Genomic DNA, 20334 nt, shown 5'->3' on the forward strand with positions numbered 1-20334 from the left:
CATCGTGTAATCATACCTGCGGACTGTCAAGTCGAAGATGATGATTAAGATAGTCCTGAACATTTAGCAACACTAAAAAATTGTAAACATACAACACATACGTAAAGAGAGTTCGGAAGGGACTCAAACAAAGTCAAAGTACTATAATCTGTTCTTTACTTGGAAAAAGTGTTGATATAACTCATATAATCAACGAGTGTTGATATAATTTGCACCAGTTGACACTAGCGGGAGATACTATACTACCGACAAGAAATAAGGGAACTAATGAAATAATAGCGAATTTGAAACTGCTTTAAATATCCACTAAATCAATTTTAGGCGTCAAGTTCAATATCTGGTGTGTCCACCATGTTGGGCAACACATTCACGGCACCTTGATGGCATGCTGTTAATCAATTTCCGGATGGTTGCCCGTGGTATTGCCCGCCATTCCTCTTGGAGAGCTGCACCAACCTGGGCCAGGTTGGCGGGTCCTGGGTCCCTGGCGTACACCCTTCGACCAAGAACGTCCCAGAGATGTTCAATTGGGGACAGGTCTGGGGACTTAGATGGCAGGGGCCGATTTAAACCTATCGCGTAGAGCAATTAACGTAATGAGACGATCCTTTCGTGGTGTCGTTGATTTTGGTCTACCACGCCCAGGTCTCGTTGCAACCCCACCCGTTTGACGGTACTTATCCCACAGGCGCGAAATTACACTTTTTGATTTACACATCTGCCTGGCAACTTCACATAATGATGTCCTCCCCCCACTCTATCATCCCCACAATTCTCCATTTTGTTGCTTCACCGAGATACTGCCTCGGAGGCATTTCTGTCAGTAAGTGTCAATCTCTATTGCATTAGTGATTGCGACTTCTCCAGTACATTTACAGGAGTTAACTTCTGTATGCACGTGTAGCACGTGCTGGGCATGCATTATGCGAAATTCCATTGTCATTGGATGTTGCGTTTGGGAGATACGCCACGATAACGGACCCTGTCACAGTCAAAGTCATCTACATTCAATTTCTTGGTTCCCTTATTTTCTGTCGGTAGTATATTTTACATTAAAATCAAACTTGATTAGTTTTCAAGGAAATATGTACATCTCTGACCAGGGTGCTACCACTAGACTTGCAGTGCAGTGATGTCATAACATTGTCAGAGCATTGTACAACATCTACTGTCACAATAATATCTCCCAGGATATCGTTTGAGCTAACACAAGCAAGACACAATGTTGTCCCAAATAAATAGAGAATCTCACCCAGGTGTCCACTGATATCACTCATATCAACCCGAGTTGATAAAGTTACAAATATCTGAGGCTTGCCGTCTCAGTTTGGGTTTTAAAAGAGGTTGTTGTATATATTCTAAATAAACTCAAATAAACTCAAATAAACTCTAATAAACTCAAGAAATCATCAGCATGCATGGAGACATAAGTTACAACCTCTGCAGAGGCGGAGGTGTGGTTGCGAAGGCCCGATTTGTTTTTTTCACCCACTTTGGTCCAGTACTTAAAGCATATATGAAACCCGATTTGTTTTGCTTGGCATCGACATTGTGTTTTTCCCCAAATAACATCGGCCTTGTTTTACAAAGCGATCTTAGCGCCATGACTGTCGTAACTCCATGGTAACGTGTGGAAGATACGATAGCCTTAAATTAGCGCTATGAAACGCGGTCCAAGTCTGCACACATACACAAGTACAATACGTCGGGTAGTTAATGAAAGACCTCGAGCTTCTGCAAATAATAATCATAATATATATCATAAAAATGATAATGCCCTGAAAAATAGCGTTATCCTTATAGTGTATTGAAATGTAGATACACCAAGAGCTGTCTCTGGTGTCTCCAGCCGTGGTATTGCTGGAATATTGCGAAATGCGGCAGAAAACTATAGACTTACTCACTCACTCCAAGAGCTGATCTTGGCAAGCCAGAGTCTAGTTCTGTCAGATGTATACTGAATTCCAAAAGAAACCGGAATATTATAAATGTTTGGAATTATTCACATGGAAATTAATTAAGCAACATTGTATTCATAGACTTGTAATTTAATTAACCAACACCTTATTCACAGACTTGTAAGTTTGTGAATTAAGAAAACAGAGATTTTTTGATGACATACAATTTTTTTGATGATATATATGAAAAACATTTGGTATGGTCAACGTTGAAACATCACGAGGCAGGCAGCGTTCGAAACAACCGCCGGCCCGGAGGCCCAGAGGCCCAGCGCCGGTTGCTATTGTATCGGGCCGGCGGTTTCAAATGTGTGCAAGCCCTTATAGCCGTCAGTAAATTATATGTCAATTATTTTTCGACTGGGATGTTTCCCATTTTTTCCTTAGTAACGTTCGGATCATCCACGATTAACCATGTTATGATAATTTACAATTTTACTTCCTGGTATTTCAGCGCTTGGGCGTAGGAGTGTCAACACCAGTCAAACAAATAAATAAAAACTCCCCTGTGTGCAACAGCCTTCTCTTGATTTTGTAGAATCAGTTTCAAACTGTGTACGATGTAGTCTACTTTGTGTTTATTGGTTTAACCATAACAAATTAGGCTTGCAGATTTCATTCAGGGCCTGTAGATTTTAAAGCCTGCAGATAGTACCAGGTTCTGATGGACAGCTGGTAAATTAAAGCATTGCAATCACCTGAGGCAAGGTTCACCTTTCTGAATGTCGTTTGTTATTGCATACGGCAGATTGTTGGACACACAGGGGCTTGTATTGCTGAAACTAAGCATCCTGGGTCCTCTGTGTGTCAACATGAATGTACGCTCACCGAGATTTTACGGCGCAGTTTCACATTGATTTCCCTCTTCGAGGCAACCTCCTTGTTTAAGCCACAGGAGCTTGTATTGCTGAAAATAAAACATCCCGGGTCCAACAAGCCTACACTGATATCCGTATACATATCCTTCTTTATATGTATATGAATATCAGTGTAGGCTTGTTGGACCCAGGGTGTTTTATTTTCACCAATACATACCCCCGTAGTTTAAGCCCTATAACGTATAATGCCATGCGGGGAAATAATAAGTGCATATTTTGACGTAGACGTACTCTCTTACTGAAGGCGCTCTGCTTCCCTTTTGGTAATCAGTTCATGGACAGCAGCATCTCCCGTCTAGTCCCTACTGTTCAGCTATGAAGAAAGTCTAGATTTTCCACATGCTAATAACTAATGTCGCACTTGATCCACCAAGAGACAGGAATCGGTGTTAGCATGTCAGCAAGATGGAAGCGTATAAAGAATTACGTGTCCTGCACGAGCATTTGTGATTTCGGTGACCTTGACCTTAATAGTGAACCCAAACTATGAACGATTGATCAACTTTATACTGGTCCCATGTCTCCTGTCAACAGCATTGACACTGAATATTAAACAACGTTGACGACACTGAATATTAAAAAACAGCGGTGACGACACTGAATATTAAACAGTGTTGACGACACTGAATATAAACAGCGCTGACGACACTGAATATTAACAACGTTGACGACACTGAATATTAAACAGTGTTGACGACACTGAATATCAAACAGCGTTGAAGACACTGAATATAAACGGCGTTGACGACACTGAATATTAAACAGTGTTGACGACACTGAATATTAAACAGCGCTGACGACACTTAATATGAACAACGTTGACGACACTGATAATTAAACAGTGTTGACGACACTGAATATAAACAGCGCTGACGACACTGAATATTAACAACATTGACGACATTGAATATAAACTGCATTGACGACACTGAATATTAAACAGCGTTGACGACATTGAATATAAACGGCGTTGACGACACTGAATATTAAACAGCGTTGACGACATTGAATATAAACGGCGTTGACGACACTGAATATTAAACAGCGTTGACGACACTGAATATTAAACTGAGTATCGGCAACATATTCCTAACAAGTGTCCTGACAGGACCTCATAGTCAAAGCCTTTTTGGTAAGGGAAAATCCACCGAAAGTTTCACTTGGGTGACATCGAACAGTTTTCATTAAGGATATTGTTTTTGTCGTTGTAAATGATGCAGATATAATTCTAGGCTTTGTAAGAAAGGTTCCTTTTGAGCTGGAGATGACGTATAGGAAATGACACGCTTCCGAGGTTTTGTTAGACAGTACAAGACCTGAGGGATTTCTCGAACCCGATGGTTTTACTTTGTTTACCAAAACCGAAAAGTGCTTTCCCTATCATATATATCGTCAGTTGTAGATAATTACGATGTGGATGGCACCCACGGCGAGCCACCTCTTCGTGGTGGGTGCTGGGTAACGCCAAGAGCTCGCCAACACCCCCGTTGTGGACCCGGGGGTATATTTGGTCCACCAACCCGTTTGCCGTGGGTTGCATCCCTGTGTCGGTGGAGGACGCGAGTCTGGGGGTTGAGGGCACTGGGGACCTGTGACCGCGTTCCCTTTGTTCAACAGACCCCTTCGACCCTTACTTCACCTAGACGGGTTGTTGAATGGGCCCGGTTCAACCAATCGGCTGGTCACGCCAAGCCCTGAGTGTTACATTCTGTATTGTTAAAAAATTGAAAATTACATCCTTGTGAGTCTTGGCGAATTTTTGGACCTTTGTAATTCCAAATGTACACTTTCATGTTTTTGCCTAGAGTCGTATCCCCAGAAGGCGGTGGCTCATGGGCCAATCTGGTGGAATGATTAAACTTTAATTTTTCTGCTGGAGTATATCATCCGGGTATCCTTGGTGCTGCAAGCTGGAGATCCGCATGTTTTTAGCATTGTCCTTGTGATACTCCGTGGTGGGTGCAGAGCCCGGATGATGAACCAATAAATACTAACCATGGAATACCAAACCCATACCAAAAAGACAAAACGTCCACTTGACACTGATTCTGAAAATACTGAACACAGATCCACTAAATCAATTGACTACTGGCCGCGCTTTATCGTAATTGAGACTCTGGATAAGACACTGAACATTGAAACTGAACCCTTTTGAGGTATCTAAGGGAATACAAGGAATTGCAGGTGAAGTTAAAAAACATCAGATGCTTGCGTTCAGGTGCTTTACTTGTTGAATGCAGTAAACGGCAGCAAGCCACGAACCTGATGGCGATTGAATCGTTTGTGAACATTCCTGTGTTGGTCTCAGCACACAGAACCTTGAACACCAGTAAAGGAATAGTGCGAGACCGTGATCACGTGTTTGCTGACATGACAGAATTCGATATCGTGTCAGAAATGAAGGATCAAGGAGTCACTTATGTTAAGCGATTCAAAACTCGTAGAAATAATGAAACCATACAAACACATACCTGTTTTCCTTTTCGTGTCCGATTGCTCCAAAATCAATAAAGGCTGGATACTGTAACATATATTTGTAGATACTTACATTCCTAATCCTTTAAGATGCTTTAAAGGCAAATGATACGGCCATGGTGTCAGTACATGTAAATCATCTGTTACATGTGCTCACTGTAGTGAGAAAACTCACACGACGGATGACTGCACCAACACTTTAAAAAAATGTACCAATTGTGAAGGAAATCACTCATCTTTCTCAAAGGAGTGTCCCATTTGGAAACAGTAAATGGAAATCAACAAAATAAAATTTACACAAGACATAAGTTTTGCTGAAGCCAAAGAACAAGTGCAAAAATCTGAACTCACAGAAACGTATGCTTCCATATCTCGATCACCATCTGATACAGCCAAAATAACCAAAATGTCTATAAATTGTCAGACTAACTGGACATTTATAAATACCGATTCCCCTCAGATTCTGTCACCTGAAATATCCACTCAGACTGCGGAAGTACTTCCAGAGTCATCACGTATTCAGGATGCATCTATATCTAAGGCATCTAAATCCCACTCACATTCTAAATTTGATTCTGAACCAAATGTCAAAGACATTGCAAAGCACCCAGTGAAATCAAGAAATGTATCTTCACAAAAATGTCAAAGTGGCAGAGCCTCGAAAGGTTCAACAAATAAAATCCAGCTGTTCAACAAATTTGGATCGTTGGAGGACATGACTGTGTCCGAAAACATCCCCTACAGGGCACATAGCTTGTCGCCCTCTAGAAAGGCAAGGGGTAGGTCCCCAATAAATCCTCCGAAAAAATAGTTTCTTCAACCATTGTACAGTGGAACTGCAGAGGCCTTAAAAATAACATTCATGAACTTAATCTACTAGACCAGGATATTCAACCATCTGCGATCTGTTTACAAGAAACGTATCTGAGACAAACAGATTCTATAAACTTACGTCAGTTCAACACATATCATTGTTATTCTCCCCCAGGTGATAAAGCCACTGGTGGATCCTCCATTCTTGTAAGACAGCCCTGTGATGCTCAAAACAAATCTCCAAGCAGTTGCAGTGCGCCTAACTTTGAACATTACACTTACTCTGTGTTCATTGTACATGCCACCATCATCGACTCTCCTTCTAGCTGATCTTCAATCTCTCTATGATGAACTACCAAAACCATGTGCACTCGTGGGTGATTTGAATGGCTACAACCCACTGTGGGGGAGTGCGACAACAAACACAAAAGGTAAAATTCTAGAGGAGTTTATTTTAATTAAGGATTTATGTATATTCAGTGATGGTACAGACACGTATTTACATCCTGGTACAGGAACATATCCAGCTCTTGATTTGTCAATAACTGACTCCAACGTACTAAATGAATTTGAATGGTCAGTCCACGATGATCTTTGTGGAAGTGACCATTTCCCTACTATATTGAAATCTGTAATCCCATCTGATGTTCCTCCATCATCAAGATGGAATTTTACAAAAAGCTAACTGGCATTTATATGAAAAATTGTGTCTTGACAAACTTAAACCTGAACTTTTTATTGATGTTCCTGATGCTATCAAATGTTTTTCTGATGAACTGAATTACATAGCTGATGAGTGTATACCAAAGTCCTCCGTAGTTCCACATATCCGGAAACCATGGTTCAGTGATGAATGCAAACAAGCTAGGAAAGCAAGGAAAATAGCAGAACATTATTTCCGTCGCCATCCTATGTTGCATAATGTAAATAAATTCAAAAGTGTAAATGCTAAAGCGCGGCGTGCGTTTAAACAGAATAAACGCCTATCTTGGCAAAATTATGTGTCCAAAATAAATTCTCGGACACCCATGTCCAAGGTATGGAACATGGTCCAGAAAATTAAAGGTAAATCTACTGTCCACCATCTTAAACATGGAGAACAATTACTTACTGATAAATCAGATATTGCTAATAAACTGGGTGAAACCCTCGCTAAACACTCTTCCTCTTCTAATTATACACCTAAATTCCAGCAGTATCAAAAACAACAAGAAAAGAGAACTATTAATTTCAATTCAGATAATGGGGAAGATTATAATGAAACATTTTCTATTCATGAACTCCATACTGCTCTCGATCAAGCTCATGACACTGCTACAGGAACTGATAACATAAATTATCAACCCCTGAAGCACTTACCATGATATTATGACTTCCGGGAAATTTCCCTCTTCATGGCGTGATGCTATAGCAGTACCAATACCTAAACCTGGACGTGATCATACGGATCCATCCAATTATCGTCCGATTTCATTAACTAGCTGTGTTTGCAAGACCATGGAACGCATGATAAATAATCGACTAGTTTGGTACTTGGAAACAAATAACCTTATAACAGATATACAATGTGGTTTCCGTAAAAACAGAACTACAGTCGATCACTTAGTGCGTTTAGAATCATTTGTGAAAAATGCTGATTAATAAACAACATGCCGTGTCTATCTTTTTTGATCTTGAGAAGGCATATGACACAATCTGGAAATATGGCATTCTGAGAGATTTACATGATTTCGCTTTGCGAGGTCGTTTGCCTGAATTCATAGCCAAATTTTTAAATAACACACAATTTCAAGTCCGCGTGGGTTCTACCCTGTCTGATCATTACAGTCAGGATCAGGGTGTTCCACAAGGCAGTATTTTTTCAGTCACACTTTTTAGTATAAAGAAAAACAGTTTATCAAAAGTTTTAAGCGATTCAATTGATGGATGCATACCATTGAACGGCAACTGCAGTTGTGTTTAAACAAGATTAATAAATGGTGTCTTGAAAACGGCTTTAAATTTTCTAAATCGAAAACTAACTGCATACATTTTTGTCGTACATATAAACCACATAAAGACCCTGAACTATATATCTCTTGATGGGACGCCAATTAAAGTTGTTAAGGAAGCTAAGTTCATGGGTCTAATCTTTGATTCACACTTAACGTTTTACCGCATATTAAATCCCTTAAAACTAAATGCCTGAAAGCACTTGACTTGTTGAAAGTGGTTTCAAATTCTAAATGGGGATGGGATCAAGCTACCCTTCTCCATCTCTATCGATCACCCGTGCGTTCTAAACTTGATTATGGCTCCATCGTCTATGGTGGAGCCTGCAAAAGCAACTTAAAACTATTAGATTCTGTCCATCATCAAAGTCTATTACTTTGTCTTGGGTCTTTTAGAACTTCACCTATTGACAGTCTCTATGTTGAGGCTGATGAACCATCTCTTGAGCAGCGCCGTATAAAGTTGGCTTTACAGTACATTACTAAATTATACTCTAATGAATCTAACCCTGCATATAACTGGTTTCAATCCCCTTTATGAGGATTTATACAACAAAAAGTCTTCTCTTGTCCCGCCTCTAGGACCCAGAATTAAACCATTTCTTTCTGCTGCCGGCATTGAGCTGGAAAATATAGCTCCCTCCCGTCTTCTTTCTTCTCCTCCTTGGCAGTTGGTCAGGCCCCAAGTGGACCTAACATTGACCACATTTAAGAAATCAGAAACAAATGAATTACAATACAAACAAGAATATAATTAACTAAAACATAAATATAGCAACTATAAATCCTTATTTAAAGATGGGTCCAAGGACGGTGGCGCACTGGCTAGTGCCACTGTCATTGTATCCAGAACAATATCTTCTAGATTACCAGACAACAGTTCTATTTTTACCGCTGAGGCTAACGCCATACTAACGGCTCTCAAATATATTCAAAGACACCCTAAACATAAACAGTTTATAATCTATTCAGACTCTCTTTCTTGCCTTTAGGCTTTTAAAAATATTTCTTGTAAACATCCACTTTTAATTGAAATTATTGAATTGTATAATAATCTTGCTACTGGCCAAGACTTCGTCTTCTGTTGGTTACCAAGCCACGTAAGCATTTCCGGTAACGCAATGGCCGATCTTGCTGCCAAAGCAGCACTCAACAAATCTGTGACACCACTTCTTATTCCATACACTGATTATAAAGCTAACATTAGATCTTATATCCGTGGTCTGATGCAGAAGACGTGGGACACACAGGTAGGCATCAATACATTACATGAAATAAAACCCTATATTGGTTATTCCTACTTGGGCTGTCAATCCAGATTTGAAGAGGTCATTATGAGACGATGTCGTATTGGTCACACCAGATATACGCATAAATACCTATTGAAAGGTGAAGACCCTCCATTTTGTATCCCTTGTGATGAAAGAATCACGGTCAAGCATGTCTTACTTGATTGCGTTGAGTATTCCATCACAAGGGATACCTATTTTAAATCATGTAATATGAAGGACCTTTTTACTAATATCAGTTCTCGTTTAATTATTGCATTTTTAAAAGAATTGGATTTGTTGAATGAATTGTAAATAGATATTTTTAGTATTGGCAGTTTAGATTAGTAACTGAGATTGTTAGTGGCTGTACCCTCAAAGGGGGTTGAAGTATTGTATAATTATTGTCCTCCTGAGAGGGTACGTAAGTCCCAAAACATTCGATGTTAATTTAAGTCTACCAGGTTTTTAATCATAGTATTCTTGTCTTTTAAGTTTGGCTAGCATTTCATACACTCGCAAGCAGCTGAAGGGATGGTGTAAATCCAACTAAGGTCCACGCAGGTAGCAAAGGTACTGTAAGTCCCCATGGTCCCTAGTATGGTGATCTACCTTCTGTTGTTGGCGATCTATAGCCCGTGTTTTATAATGTATTGTCTTCTTTAATTACAATGTTTTAGTTTTTCATGCTGGTTTTATATTCATGTCTGTGATATTCTAGTGTTTTAACAGTCCTTTGTCGACATTTTTTTTATATTACAAATAGATTCCATTTACGTGTTATGTTCACGTCACGATATGGCTGAAATATTGACGGTGTGACGTTAAATATTAACTCACTCACTCACTTACAATGTGGATGATCATTTGAAGCTACATATCAATAATTGAAGCGTAAGTAAAATCAATTTAATGATAATTCAACCCGCTTCCTTCGTCGACCCAGTGGCAGTGTGGTAAAGCGTATGATTCAATATCAATTGACTTCAAACACTCATATCATTTGAGTGTTGATGTTCAGATACAGTTAGGAAAAGACAATTACAAAAGTAGAGCCCGGGAAGAAGTCTTACTAAAGAAAAGTAAAACATGGGAAGAGGTCAACAAAACAAAACAAAAAACTCAATTCTGGGAAAACAAGAGATGACCTAATATACAGTGAGAAGCTGACTTCGGGTTTACATAACGCAAGAGCGAACAGGGCTCGTCTTGAGTACTACCTCCAACAGAACATAAGCGCCTTTACCATGTCACTATGTTCAGTCTTGTCACCCACCAAATATTTCTGTCGTTTACATCAACAACCATGGGCAACTCTCAATGAACTTGGTGCTGTTCTGCAGGAGGAATGGAATGAAATGAACCAAATGAGATTTGATGTTTGATAAGGAGTATGCCTTGTAGAATCTGGTATTATCTTGCAAACAGAGGCACTAACATCGATATTAAGGAGCCTGACATTTCCGTTTGAATGGTCAATCACCTACCAATCCCTTTGGTCAGATGACTTTCACCGTTTTTCTCAATCAGGTGCCCTGTCACACTATTAAACTACTTATCTGAGGAGGCGTTACGTGAAAATCGACCTCTTTTTAAATCTGCATCGCAGCAGATAAGTCGACCATCTCACTTACGGTAAATATTTGTACTTCCATGGTACTTTAACAACTGCCAAGAATTCCCAGGAACGCAAAGGAAACAACAGATACGAACTTCCCACATTGGTATGAATCAAACCAGCTTCTTCTGCGCGACAAGCGAACGCTTTAACAAGAAGGCTACCTCACAGCCCAGACGTGAATAGAAAAATACAACTATACTGAGCATTATCACGAAACAAATTCAAGATAAGGTTAGTTCAATATAATATGTCGAAATGATTAGTATATATCTACAAACGCATCACAGATACAAATGATTCTTTTCAAATACCTCTTTTTCACTTATTAACACATTTTTTTTCAGAATCAAGATACAATGGAAGCTGTCAAAACCGACATCTGTCCAATCCGGCTAGTTGTCAACGCCGGCACAAAATCTCAGTCCCATTTGAGGCTTATACATTTATCACCAGCTCTACGATACGGCACATTGTAACCGGATTATTTCTTCAGATTCAGTGGGTGCCGGTTTAGACATGTCTTCAGTCTGGACCATCATTGCCGTCTAAAATCAAATTATTGATATGAGGAATGGTTTTGAAGATACCTCTTTATATCTACTGATATCTGCAATGGAAATAAAGAAAAGAGAGCTGGGGATGAGTTACATGAATCTTCACATCTGTAAATTCTCCAAGTTTCAATAACTTGTCTTCCAGCAGAAACCAAAATAGAATGAAATATTCGCTCATTCAAGATATCAGTTTGCTTACATCACTAAACCCTTTTCTAACAAGACAAACCCAGCTTAGGACACCATCAGTACTCTTCATGATTTATGTATGGTTCCACAATGCACCCCATTGGGTGACATGTCAAAGGAGTTCCTGGCACTGTACAGGGACACACAGGTCTGTATGTATTGATGACATTGAATGGGAAAATATCTCCCAGTATTTCAGTGAGATCAACTAGGCAGGCAGAGTTTGTTCACATGCATCCTCTTAGTTGACAGGCCACCAAGGTGTCTATAAATCAGATACAACACCACAATGTGCCCAGTTTGAAACCACATCAAACATTTCAAAATGACAAGGAACACCCCCAATAAATAGCAGATAAAGGTTTTTAATGCAATCATTGATGCTATACAAAATTCTATAATTATATCCTTGGTATGGCCTCCAAGCTCATACTGTGATAGCATCATCATTGCCGTACTGTGTGCACAGCTTAATATTGTACAAATATACCAGACTCTATAGCCTAGACTTTCACAAAGCCAGGTGGCATCTCAAGGCATAGTAACACTACTATCATCTCATCACAGGTACACAGGAATTTACAGCCATCATCACCGACGTGCCCACTTCATTGCAATGTCAAAATTACCTATGGCAACTTTCCTAGTACAGTTCTCTTTGGGTAACTCTATAACAAGCCTTACTTTATAACAAAACATTTCCTTAGTCGTGTTAACAAAATAAAATCAACAAGTGCTCTGTAATTTTGTTCTGTAAATTTCAGGGTATTGCTTCCATCTGACTGGAATCCAAGCTTATCACATGTTAACAGAAAGAAATTGGTAGTACGTGAATCTGCTATAAGGCAGGAATTAGTTATCACTGGCCAATCACTTGAACCATATGATATATACCAAATCACCGACATAAAATTTTAAAATAGGAACTGACAGACTTTTGACAGTCACTGCAAGTTTGTCATATGGAAAGAGGGATTATTAGATTGTAGTCACTTAATAGTTGACATGGGATCAAAATTTTACTTCTTTCATGTTTTGGGGTTTGGGTGGCACAAAATATCTGCAAGCTGCCCATCTGACAAAGTCAATGTTTCAATATAAGAACAGCTCAATTCGCTTAGTTTTATAATCAACAAATAACATTCTAGTTTTAAAAGGTGTAAAAGCTGTTCACAAGACATACTTGCAAGAAAGCATTAGCTTCAATTCTCTCCACAGTAATCACAAAAACCTAACTGAGGGAATACTAATACTTACCACTGTCACAGAAACTTTAAAAGTCAGTCAATTTAAAACAACAGAATCTCTTGGATGGTTTAAATGTTAGGCATGTACCTCATAATATAAGGTACTATATTTAATTAATTACTTAAGTTTTAAATTTCCACCACAAGGGAGATAACTCTGGATAAATGAAAAAGGAAACCACTATAAACATGTAAAAGTAAAGCAAAACACACTTGAGAAATGTTTCAAAGTACTGAAATGGGTCAATAATGAAAAAAAGAGAACAGCTATTGGATAAGGATTACATTTGACAATTGCACACACACAAAATGTTAAAAGGACGAACAAGTGTTGACAGCTGGTTTACCTCAATCCAGTCATCAAAAGGTTCCTTTCCCTTTAGTTTCATTAAGTGCATTGATGGCATTGCAAGTAAGTAGTAAAGGAACTGCACCACTAGAATTATCTAGCAGCACTCCAGCCACAAAACTTTCTCAAAATCCAGTTTGACTAAAAAGTGTGACTGTAATTTTCTATTCCATGAATCTGTAATATAACTTACAAATCCACATATAGCTACAGAGGACTATTGTCACAATTATCACCTTAATCTTCAGCTCTCCCATACATATTACTTATCTTTAACATAAAAAAAAACACACACACACAAAAAAAACCACCTTGAGAATATTTCAACACCAAATGACAAATATGTATAATCACTTCACAAAGTTGGAAAAAAGCTTTGTTTTTTACCACGCTGGCGACTTTCTCTGGCTTGTCAATGTAATGTATTTACAAACAAGACTTTCTCTGCAAGCATATGTGACAATTGTAATTAATCACTGAGCATTACTGATCACATCAATAATGATCTTCGTCTTCATTCATCACTAACAACAAGATATTATGTAACACTGGAAGATATGCAGATCCATCCCAGGAAAACTCCAAATTTCACCAACTGCACAAAACCTCTGCCCTTCTGTGTAGTTCCAAATAAACAAATACAAACATGATATATATGTCTACAATGAGAGATTCATGTATGATACCTTTTGCAATCAGCTAACAATTTTCAGTAGAAGACCCATTAAGTCTTCCATGAAAGGAAAGATTCTCATGGTCATCTCTGAAAACTTGTTCACGTCAAAACTTCTACATGTCAAATGTCTACAAAGAGTCAAGGCAGAATTATGCACATACCTTTGGATATAATGAAACAGCCCAAAGGTGGTATGACAGAGGGAGCATTTGGAAGTAGAGAAGTGAGTGAGTTTGGTTTACGCCGCTTTTAGCAATATTCCAGCAGTATCATGGCGTGGGACACCAGAAATGGGCTGTGCACATTGTGCCCATGTGGGAATTGAGGGAGTAAAGGAATACAGGGGGTAGAGGATAAACACAGGTTCAGTAACTACTTACTACTTTCAAACAAGATGAAAGAGTGTTATGTGTGTACAGTAAAGTTGAGCTGACATATTTGTGACTCATTACTTCAGATTTGACACAGTTGCATTGTACATGAAACCTCTATTGAGAATCACTGTATCTTGTATCATATAACTGAAAATTTCAGACTTCTCGGTGATATATTTTGCAGGTTCTGAGGGGACTTCTTACACCTTTTGTCACAACAAATTATTCACCGTAACAATAACAAAATCATATTTTTGAAAAATCATTTAAAATATTGATATGTTATACACTATGATATTTGTACGTCAATGAACAGTTCATCATACACCCATAACTTCTTGTACTTTTATTCCACTTGGTCTTCAGCCTAATTAAGTCTAATTAGTTGGACTAGTCCAGCCAGAGCACTTGAGGTAAGGGACAGGGGATCAGCTGTGCACTGGACCACTTATCTGTTGTTTTAGTCTGTAGAAGACTTAGCATGTAGAAGTTTTGCCAGGACACCTATCTCACTCCTTGCTGATGCCTCTTTAATCAGCTACCAGTTTTGACTAAATGACCTATCAAGTCTTCCATGAAAGTATTGGTTGTCCATCTTTGCTGCGAATCTTTACCTCTAAGGCCTTTTTGTTTTAATTACCTGGTTTACGGATTTAAGTTTTTTCTTTTAATAGGTTGGTAGGAAGGACAGAAAAAATTAAAAAAACAAAAAACAAAATAAAAAAAAAGGGTGGGGGTATATGACGATGTTATTTGCACACTTGAGCATAGCATGGTGTTATGAGGGAATATCTGAAAGGAGTGATTTGTTATTTTTCATTTTTTTTATCATTGTTTTTTTCAGGTTGGCAGCACATAATGGCAACAGAACCGAAAATGTAAAAAAAACATTTTTTTCACTTTCTTCACATTTTGGGTCAGCGGATCCGTAAACCAAGTAATTTAAAAAAAACCCCAAAAGCCTAATCGATAAATACGACAGCTGAGAAAGAGGACTTAATAAGCATATAACAGGCAGATTGTAGAAATCATACAAAGCAGTGTCAGAGACAACTGATAAGCAAAGTGTTTGACAGCCTGCACAAGGCAGTAGGGTTAGCACCAGTTCTACATAGTCTCACAAGGTACTAGATAACCGGGCTCGCCCAACAAAGCATGACGAAGCATGTACATCAGACAATACATGGGTTGCGTATGTACAAAATCTACACTGGCACATGTAATCATAATCTTATAAAGTGTCCAGTTAGTTGTTGTCATCTTCACGTTTCATGGTACAGGAGTTTTCTCCCCTGAAGCCCTCTCCTGATGATGAAGAGATGGCAAGGAGATGTTGGCAACATCTTCAGCTCAGCTTCAGCAGTTCGATGTCGAACACTAGAGTGGCATTGGAGGGTATCGTGAATCAAAGTCAAGGTCATTCAGTGAAAAGTATGACAGGGTAGTCAAGTATGCATTCAAAGCAGACAAATATGCTCACATAACCAATGGTTGAATGAGATCAAAATGATATTTTACATAGCTTTCAAGAATAATGTCAGCTTGGTCTAATAAGAAGGTTGTGAGACACAGAATATTTTTACCCATTTTAAGCAATATTCCTGCAATATCACAGCAGGGGATACCAGATACCACTGACCCTGCTGACCTGAGGATCCTGGCACACTAATAAGGGATTAAACTCTGACACAACTGAAATGACTGCGCCACCATGCCTAGGCTTAAGACTAAGAGAGAGTGAGTGAGTTAAGTTTTCTTCTGCTTTTAGCAACATTCCAGCAATATCACAATGGGACACCAGAAATGGATTAACACATTTTACCCATGTGGGAATCGAACCCTGGTCTTCTGCATGATGAGTGAGCGCTTTAACCGCTGTGCACAACAGACCCCTAGGCTTAAGAACAAAGGGAAACAAGCTCTAAATGTTCAGTAAACACTTAAATTTCAGGCATTTGAGAAAGGATATAATCCAGGATGACCCCTGTGTCCATAGGCCAGCTTGGGAGGACATGTAACTCTTGCCCGCTCTCCCATACTCATCTGAAAACACAAGCAAGTATTTACTGCAAACACGTCCTGTTCAGCAGTGTTCATAAATACCATCTGACCATCTGATCTGGCAGATTTACTGACGATCCAGTGGATGTCTTCAACCCAATGGCACCAATGTCTGACTGTATATTTCAACTTTGACTTAAGCTGTCAAATGTAACACGTCACACTTGTTTGCTATTTATAAATTATACCTCAGTTAATAATTTCAATGCCAAATATGAGAAATGTTAAATCTGAAATGTGTGTTTAATTTTTATTTAATGGGTCCTGAGGAATGTGACATATACTCACTCTTTTCACACCTTCCTCCCACCCTGAAACAAATGGAAGGTTTGATTGTAAAACATTACACACGGAATAAATACATGAACCATTGGGCAACCACATTTAATCTGATAATCTCATAAAGAACAGAACAGTCACCATGAACTAAAAATATGAAAATTTACATCTCATACGTCTCAACTCTCATATAACAACAACTCTCTTAAGATGACAGAACCAATCTGATAGTAGAAATAGAACGCTTTATTTCGTGCACATATCCAGGCACATTACCTGCTCAACATTACTATCCTCAGTCATAAGACACCATATGGCATGTAGGGCGCAATGAACTAATCATTCACATTGCCAGCACATCCTCATGGGTTCCCATTTCACAGCTGGGTGAATGGGCACAATGTGGATTTAAGCATCTTGTTCAAGGATACTACACAAATCTGATGAAATCATATTTCTTTAACTTGCCATGAAAACGAAAATGCAAGGAACACAATAATGCTGATGATAAGATAAGTCACCACCAAAACCTCACTCGACTTCCCGAGTGCTCTGAGCATTACTCTGATCAGACTAGGGTGTGTTGTGACCCTGAATGTAAGAAAAAGCTAAGATTCCTGAATAGAACACAATTTTACCAGACTCTGAGAGTGAAAGTTGTTGTTACTGTCACAGATTCATATTATTTGTTTCATTTGCTTTTAACAAACTGAAAAACTTGCACCTCCATACCCATGATGATCAGAACGAGTGAGTGAGTTGAGGTTTACTCCGCTTCTAACAATATTCCAGGAATATCATGATGGGAAACATACTTCACACATGGTAACCATGTGGGTTTCGAACCTGGGTCTTTGGCATGACGAGCGAACGCTTTAGCAACAAGGATACACCACCACACTATGATAATCAGACAAAGCTCAAGATAACATTTAGTTTATGTGGGTACAGTACCCACTGTATTTTTCTGGAGTGGGTATTATGAATGTTGAGTGGGTATTCATTGGTATTTCATTTTCCATTACCCACTGCTTTCAAATATGTGGTATTTCAGTGATTTTGCTCAGCTGAGAAAATGTAACTTAGTAAGGCTACTAAGCAGGTATGTCCTGCTTTGTGCCATAACAGATCAAAATCAACAGTTACTTAAATATAATGGATATGATTTCATAAAAACGCACTCATTCTACCTTGACAGTACAACTTGATTACATTTCCGAAAACATTTGTTTTAAACCTTTTGCACATATTTGTTTTAAACCTTTTGCATATATTTGTTTTAAACCTTTTGCATATATAGCATTTTAAATGCTTAACTGGTATGCAACAATTATTTATCAGTGTGTAACTGGAAATTTTCTTTGAATATTTTACCCAGATACGCAGCTTATATAGGCTTCTGATAAGAGATTAATACTGATATGAAATTACAAGAAATCAGTTCTCACCTTTGATCACCTCTCCCTTACCAAGCTGGAATGTGAACGGAACACCCCTGTCTCGAGAGGAATCTATTTTCTTGCCATTCTCTGTGAACAGTGTACCTGTGCAATACAAAAACAACTTCAGTGTAAATGAACCATTTTCAATTCAAAATATGCAAAATACTGACTCTCACTCTTAATCAATGTGTGAGCTCAGTTTCATGCTGCACTCACCAACATTCTATTGATATGGCAGTGTAATCGATTAGATCTTTAACCACACTGACATTCTAACAGATCAGGTTAGAAAAGATCCCTTGCAAGCTATATTTGTTCATCCAACCAACCAAATACTTGCAGAAAATTGTGCTCTGTCTCAATGACTTTCATCAAAACAATATGAAATCTGAACCTGACGTGTTGCTCTTTTAGTGGTATCTAGACTGGCACTTGTAGCCAACTTATTGCTCAATGGCATGAAATGACAAACAAAACATTTTTAAAATCTAAAACATTCTGTGACCTTAATGGGGAGTTCCTGAACCCATTGCACCTCTGAACCACCTGTTCATCTCTGTTGAGTTAGTAAGCATGGTTACACGCACTGGCATTACCCACCTACATAATGGAGGGTCACATACTGTCCAGGCTTCGGGTATGTCTGACCTGTGAAAAAAAGCAAAATATTTCTAGTTCCACACTGCACTTTTAGCATGATTCTCACTCACAGGATTAAATGGAATCAGTAAATTATTTCTTCATCTGTTTACAGCAATATCAGAAACAGCAAGAAATATAACAAAATGAATTACACTGCAACACAACAACAAAATATTTCTGTCATTGAGTAGGACTCCTAACATAGTCCACCATAAGTAATATTCAAAATGTTCAGTAAAGTTGTAAATATGAAAAATGATACAAAAACATCCCCAGTTCAAATAGGCAACTAATGTGGTTTGAAATTAAGAGGTATACTGGTTATTTACTGAAATTTGCTTGTGTACTGTTTGCATCAAGGAATCTTCAACATCCCCAGTCATACCACATTCTTGACATGGACCCCTGGATTTTCAATCACATATTTTCATAGAGCACCACAACAAAAACAAAATGAAATCCAAACCACAATCAAAACTGAAGCAAACAGCCATGCATGTATCCTATGAGTATGAGTCATACAAGAAATAGATGAAGTCATTAAGAAAACATATCAATATTTATCCCCTACAGAAGTTATCTACCTTACCCCAGTAACAGCAACAGTTACATGCCTGTTGCATCTTTTGAAAGAGGATAGTCATACTCAAACCTTCAAAATGGCTAGTTAGCACATACAGACAGAAGTAGAACAACTAACAGCACATCATGTCAGCGTCAAGCGAAGTGAAATGATTAACAACATGTTTTCATAAAATGTTTGAATTTACTCAAATACATATCTATGACTTGCCATCAGTTATGATGATATTGCTCAATGAGGTCAACAAACGCCGTAATGATGAAGACGTGACCCTAACTAAGGATTAATATAGTATCATGACTAAATTTTTCCACTCAGAAATAAAACTGTTGGTTCGTGATAATTCAGTACTTGGTATCAATATCCTTGGGGTCTGTGTTTGATGTGTGTGCTGGCGTGAAAATGGGCCATATATCATTTCATACACTTAATAATACTATTGCCTATGTCCTGGACAGAGCAGACAACAGATTCAACCTTTGTGGTCGTGGGAGACTTGTATTCTGTACGAGTTGAGATTATGGCGAATCATAATTATTAGGTGTTCATGTTGTTAATTAGAGTTTGGTGAAACAATGAATGGTCAAGCTGGATTTCCCATGTAAATGCATTTTACTTTAACGATGAACACAATCAACAGGAACTCTTATCATGATATAATGTTGATCACAAGAAGCAGACATGACATCATCAATGTTGACAGACTGTCATAGACAGGGAGTGTCTGGCGCCCTAATTGCTGCCAATGGTGATTTATTTGGCAATTAACGGCACACAGAACATTTCTACTATCAAAAACAAACCCTCTTACCGTCTCCTTCCTTAATTGTTTCCACTGTCACGCCCATCATGAGCGGCCAAGCAGATAGAGGAAAGCAATTTTGCACACCTGAGTTTCTCAGTCTCGCTTGGTCTCGCAAGGTGCGAGATGCAA

At 38.6% G+C, this 20334-nt stretch overlaps 1 protein-coding gene across 2 annotated transcripts; it reads right to left on the bottom strand.

Annotated features, from left to right (window-relative positions):
* Positions 1-12092: 12092 nt before the first annotated feature.
* LOC137290651 (peptidyl-prolyl cis-trans isomerase FKBP1A-like) lies at positions 12093-20329 on the bottom strand. Of its 2 annotated transcripts, none has more exons than XM_067821727.1 (6): positions 20212-20329; positions 18776-18823; positions 18182-18277; positions 16743-16765; positions 16363-16436; positions 12093-15793 (listed from the first exon to the last, which is right to left on the bottom strand). In XM_067821727.1, exons 1-6 carry the CDS (start codon positions 20249-20251, stop codon positions 15739-15741), a joined length of 336 nt encoding a protein of 111 aa, XP_067677828.1. In that variant the 5' UTR covers positions 20252-20329; the 3' UTR covers positions 12093-15738. The 2 variants fall into 2 exon arrangements, with proteins under 2 accessions (XP_067677828.1, XP_067677829.1); XM_067821728.1 differs by having other exon boundaries at positions 15205-15788; positions 16358-16436; positions 20212-20311.
* Positions 20330-20334: the final 5 nt, after the last annotated feature.

The sequence above is a fragment of the Haliotis asinina genome, chromosome 7 (assembly GCF_037392515.1).
Source record: "Haliotis asinina isolate JCU_RB_2024 chromosome 7, JCU_Hal_asi_v2, whole genome shotgun sequence".
Classification (NCBI taxonomy): domain Eukaryota; kingdom Metazoa; phylum Mollusca; class Gastropoda; order Lepetellida; family Haliotidae; genus Haliotis; species Haliotis asinina.

What these genes read in the sequence shown, in the direction of transcription:
- LOC137290651 (XM_067821727.1), bottom strand. Translation starts at nt 20,251, where the DNA reads ATGATGGGCGTGACAGTGGAAACAATTAAGGAAGGAGACG. An exon ending in TGTGACCCTCCATTATGTAG is followed by an intron (nt 18,278 to 18,775) that starts GTGGGTAATGCC and finishes TGTATTGCACAG; the next exon opens with GTACACTGTTCACAGAGAAT. An exon ending in TAAGGGAGAGGTGATCAAAG is followed by an intron (nt 16,766 to 18,181) that starts GTGAGAACTGAT and finishes CATTTGTTTCAG; the next exon opens with GGTGGGAGGAAGGTGTGAAA.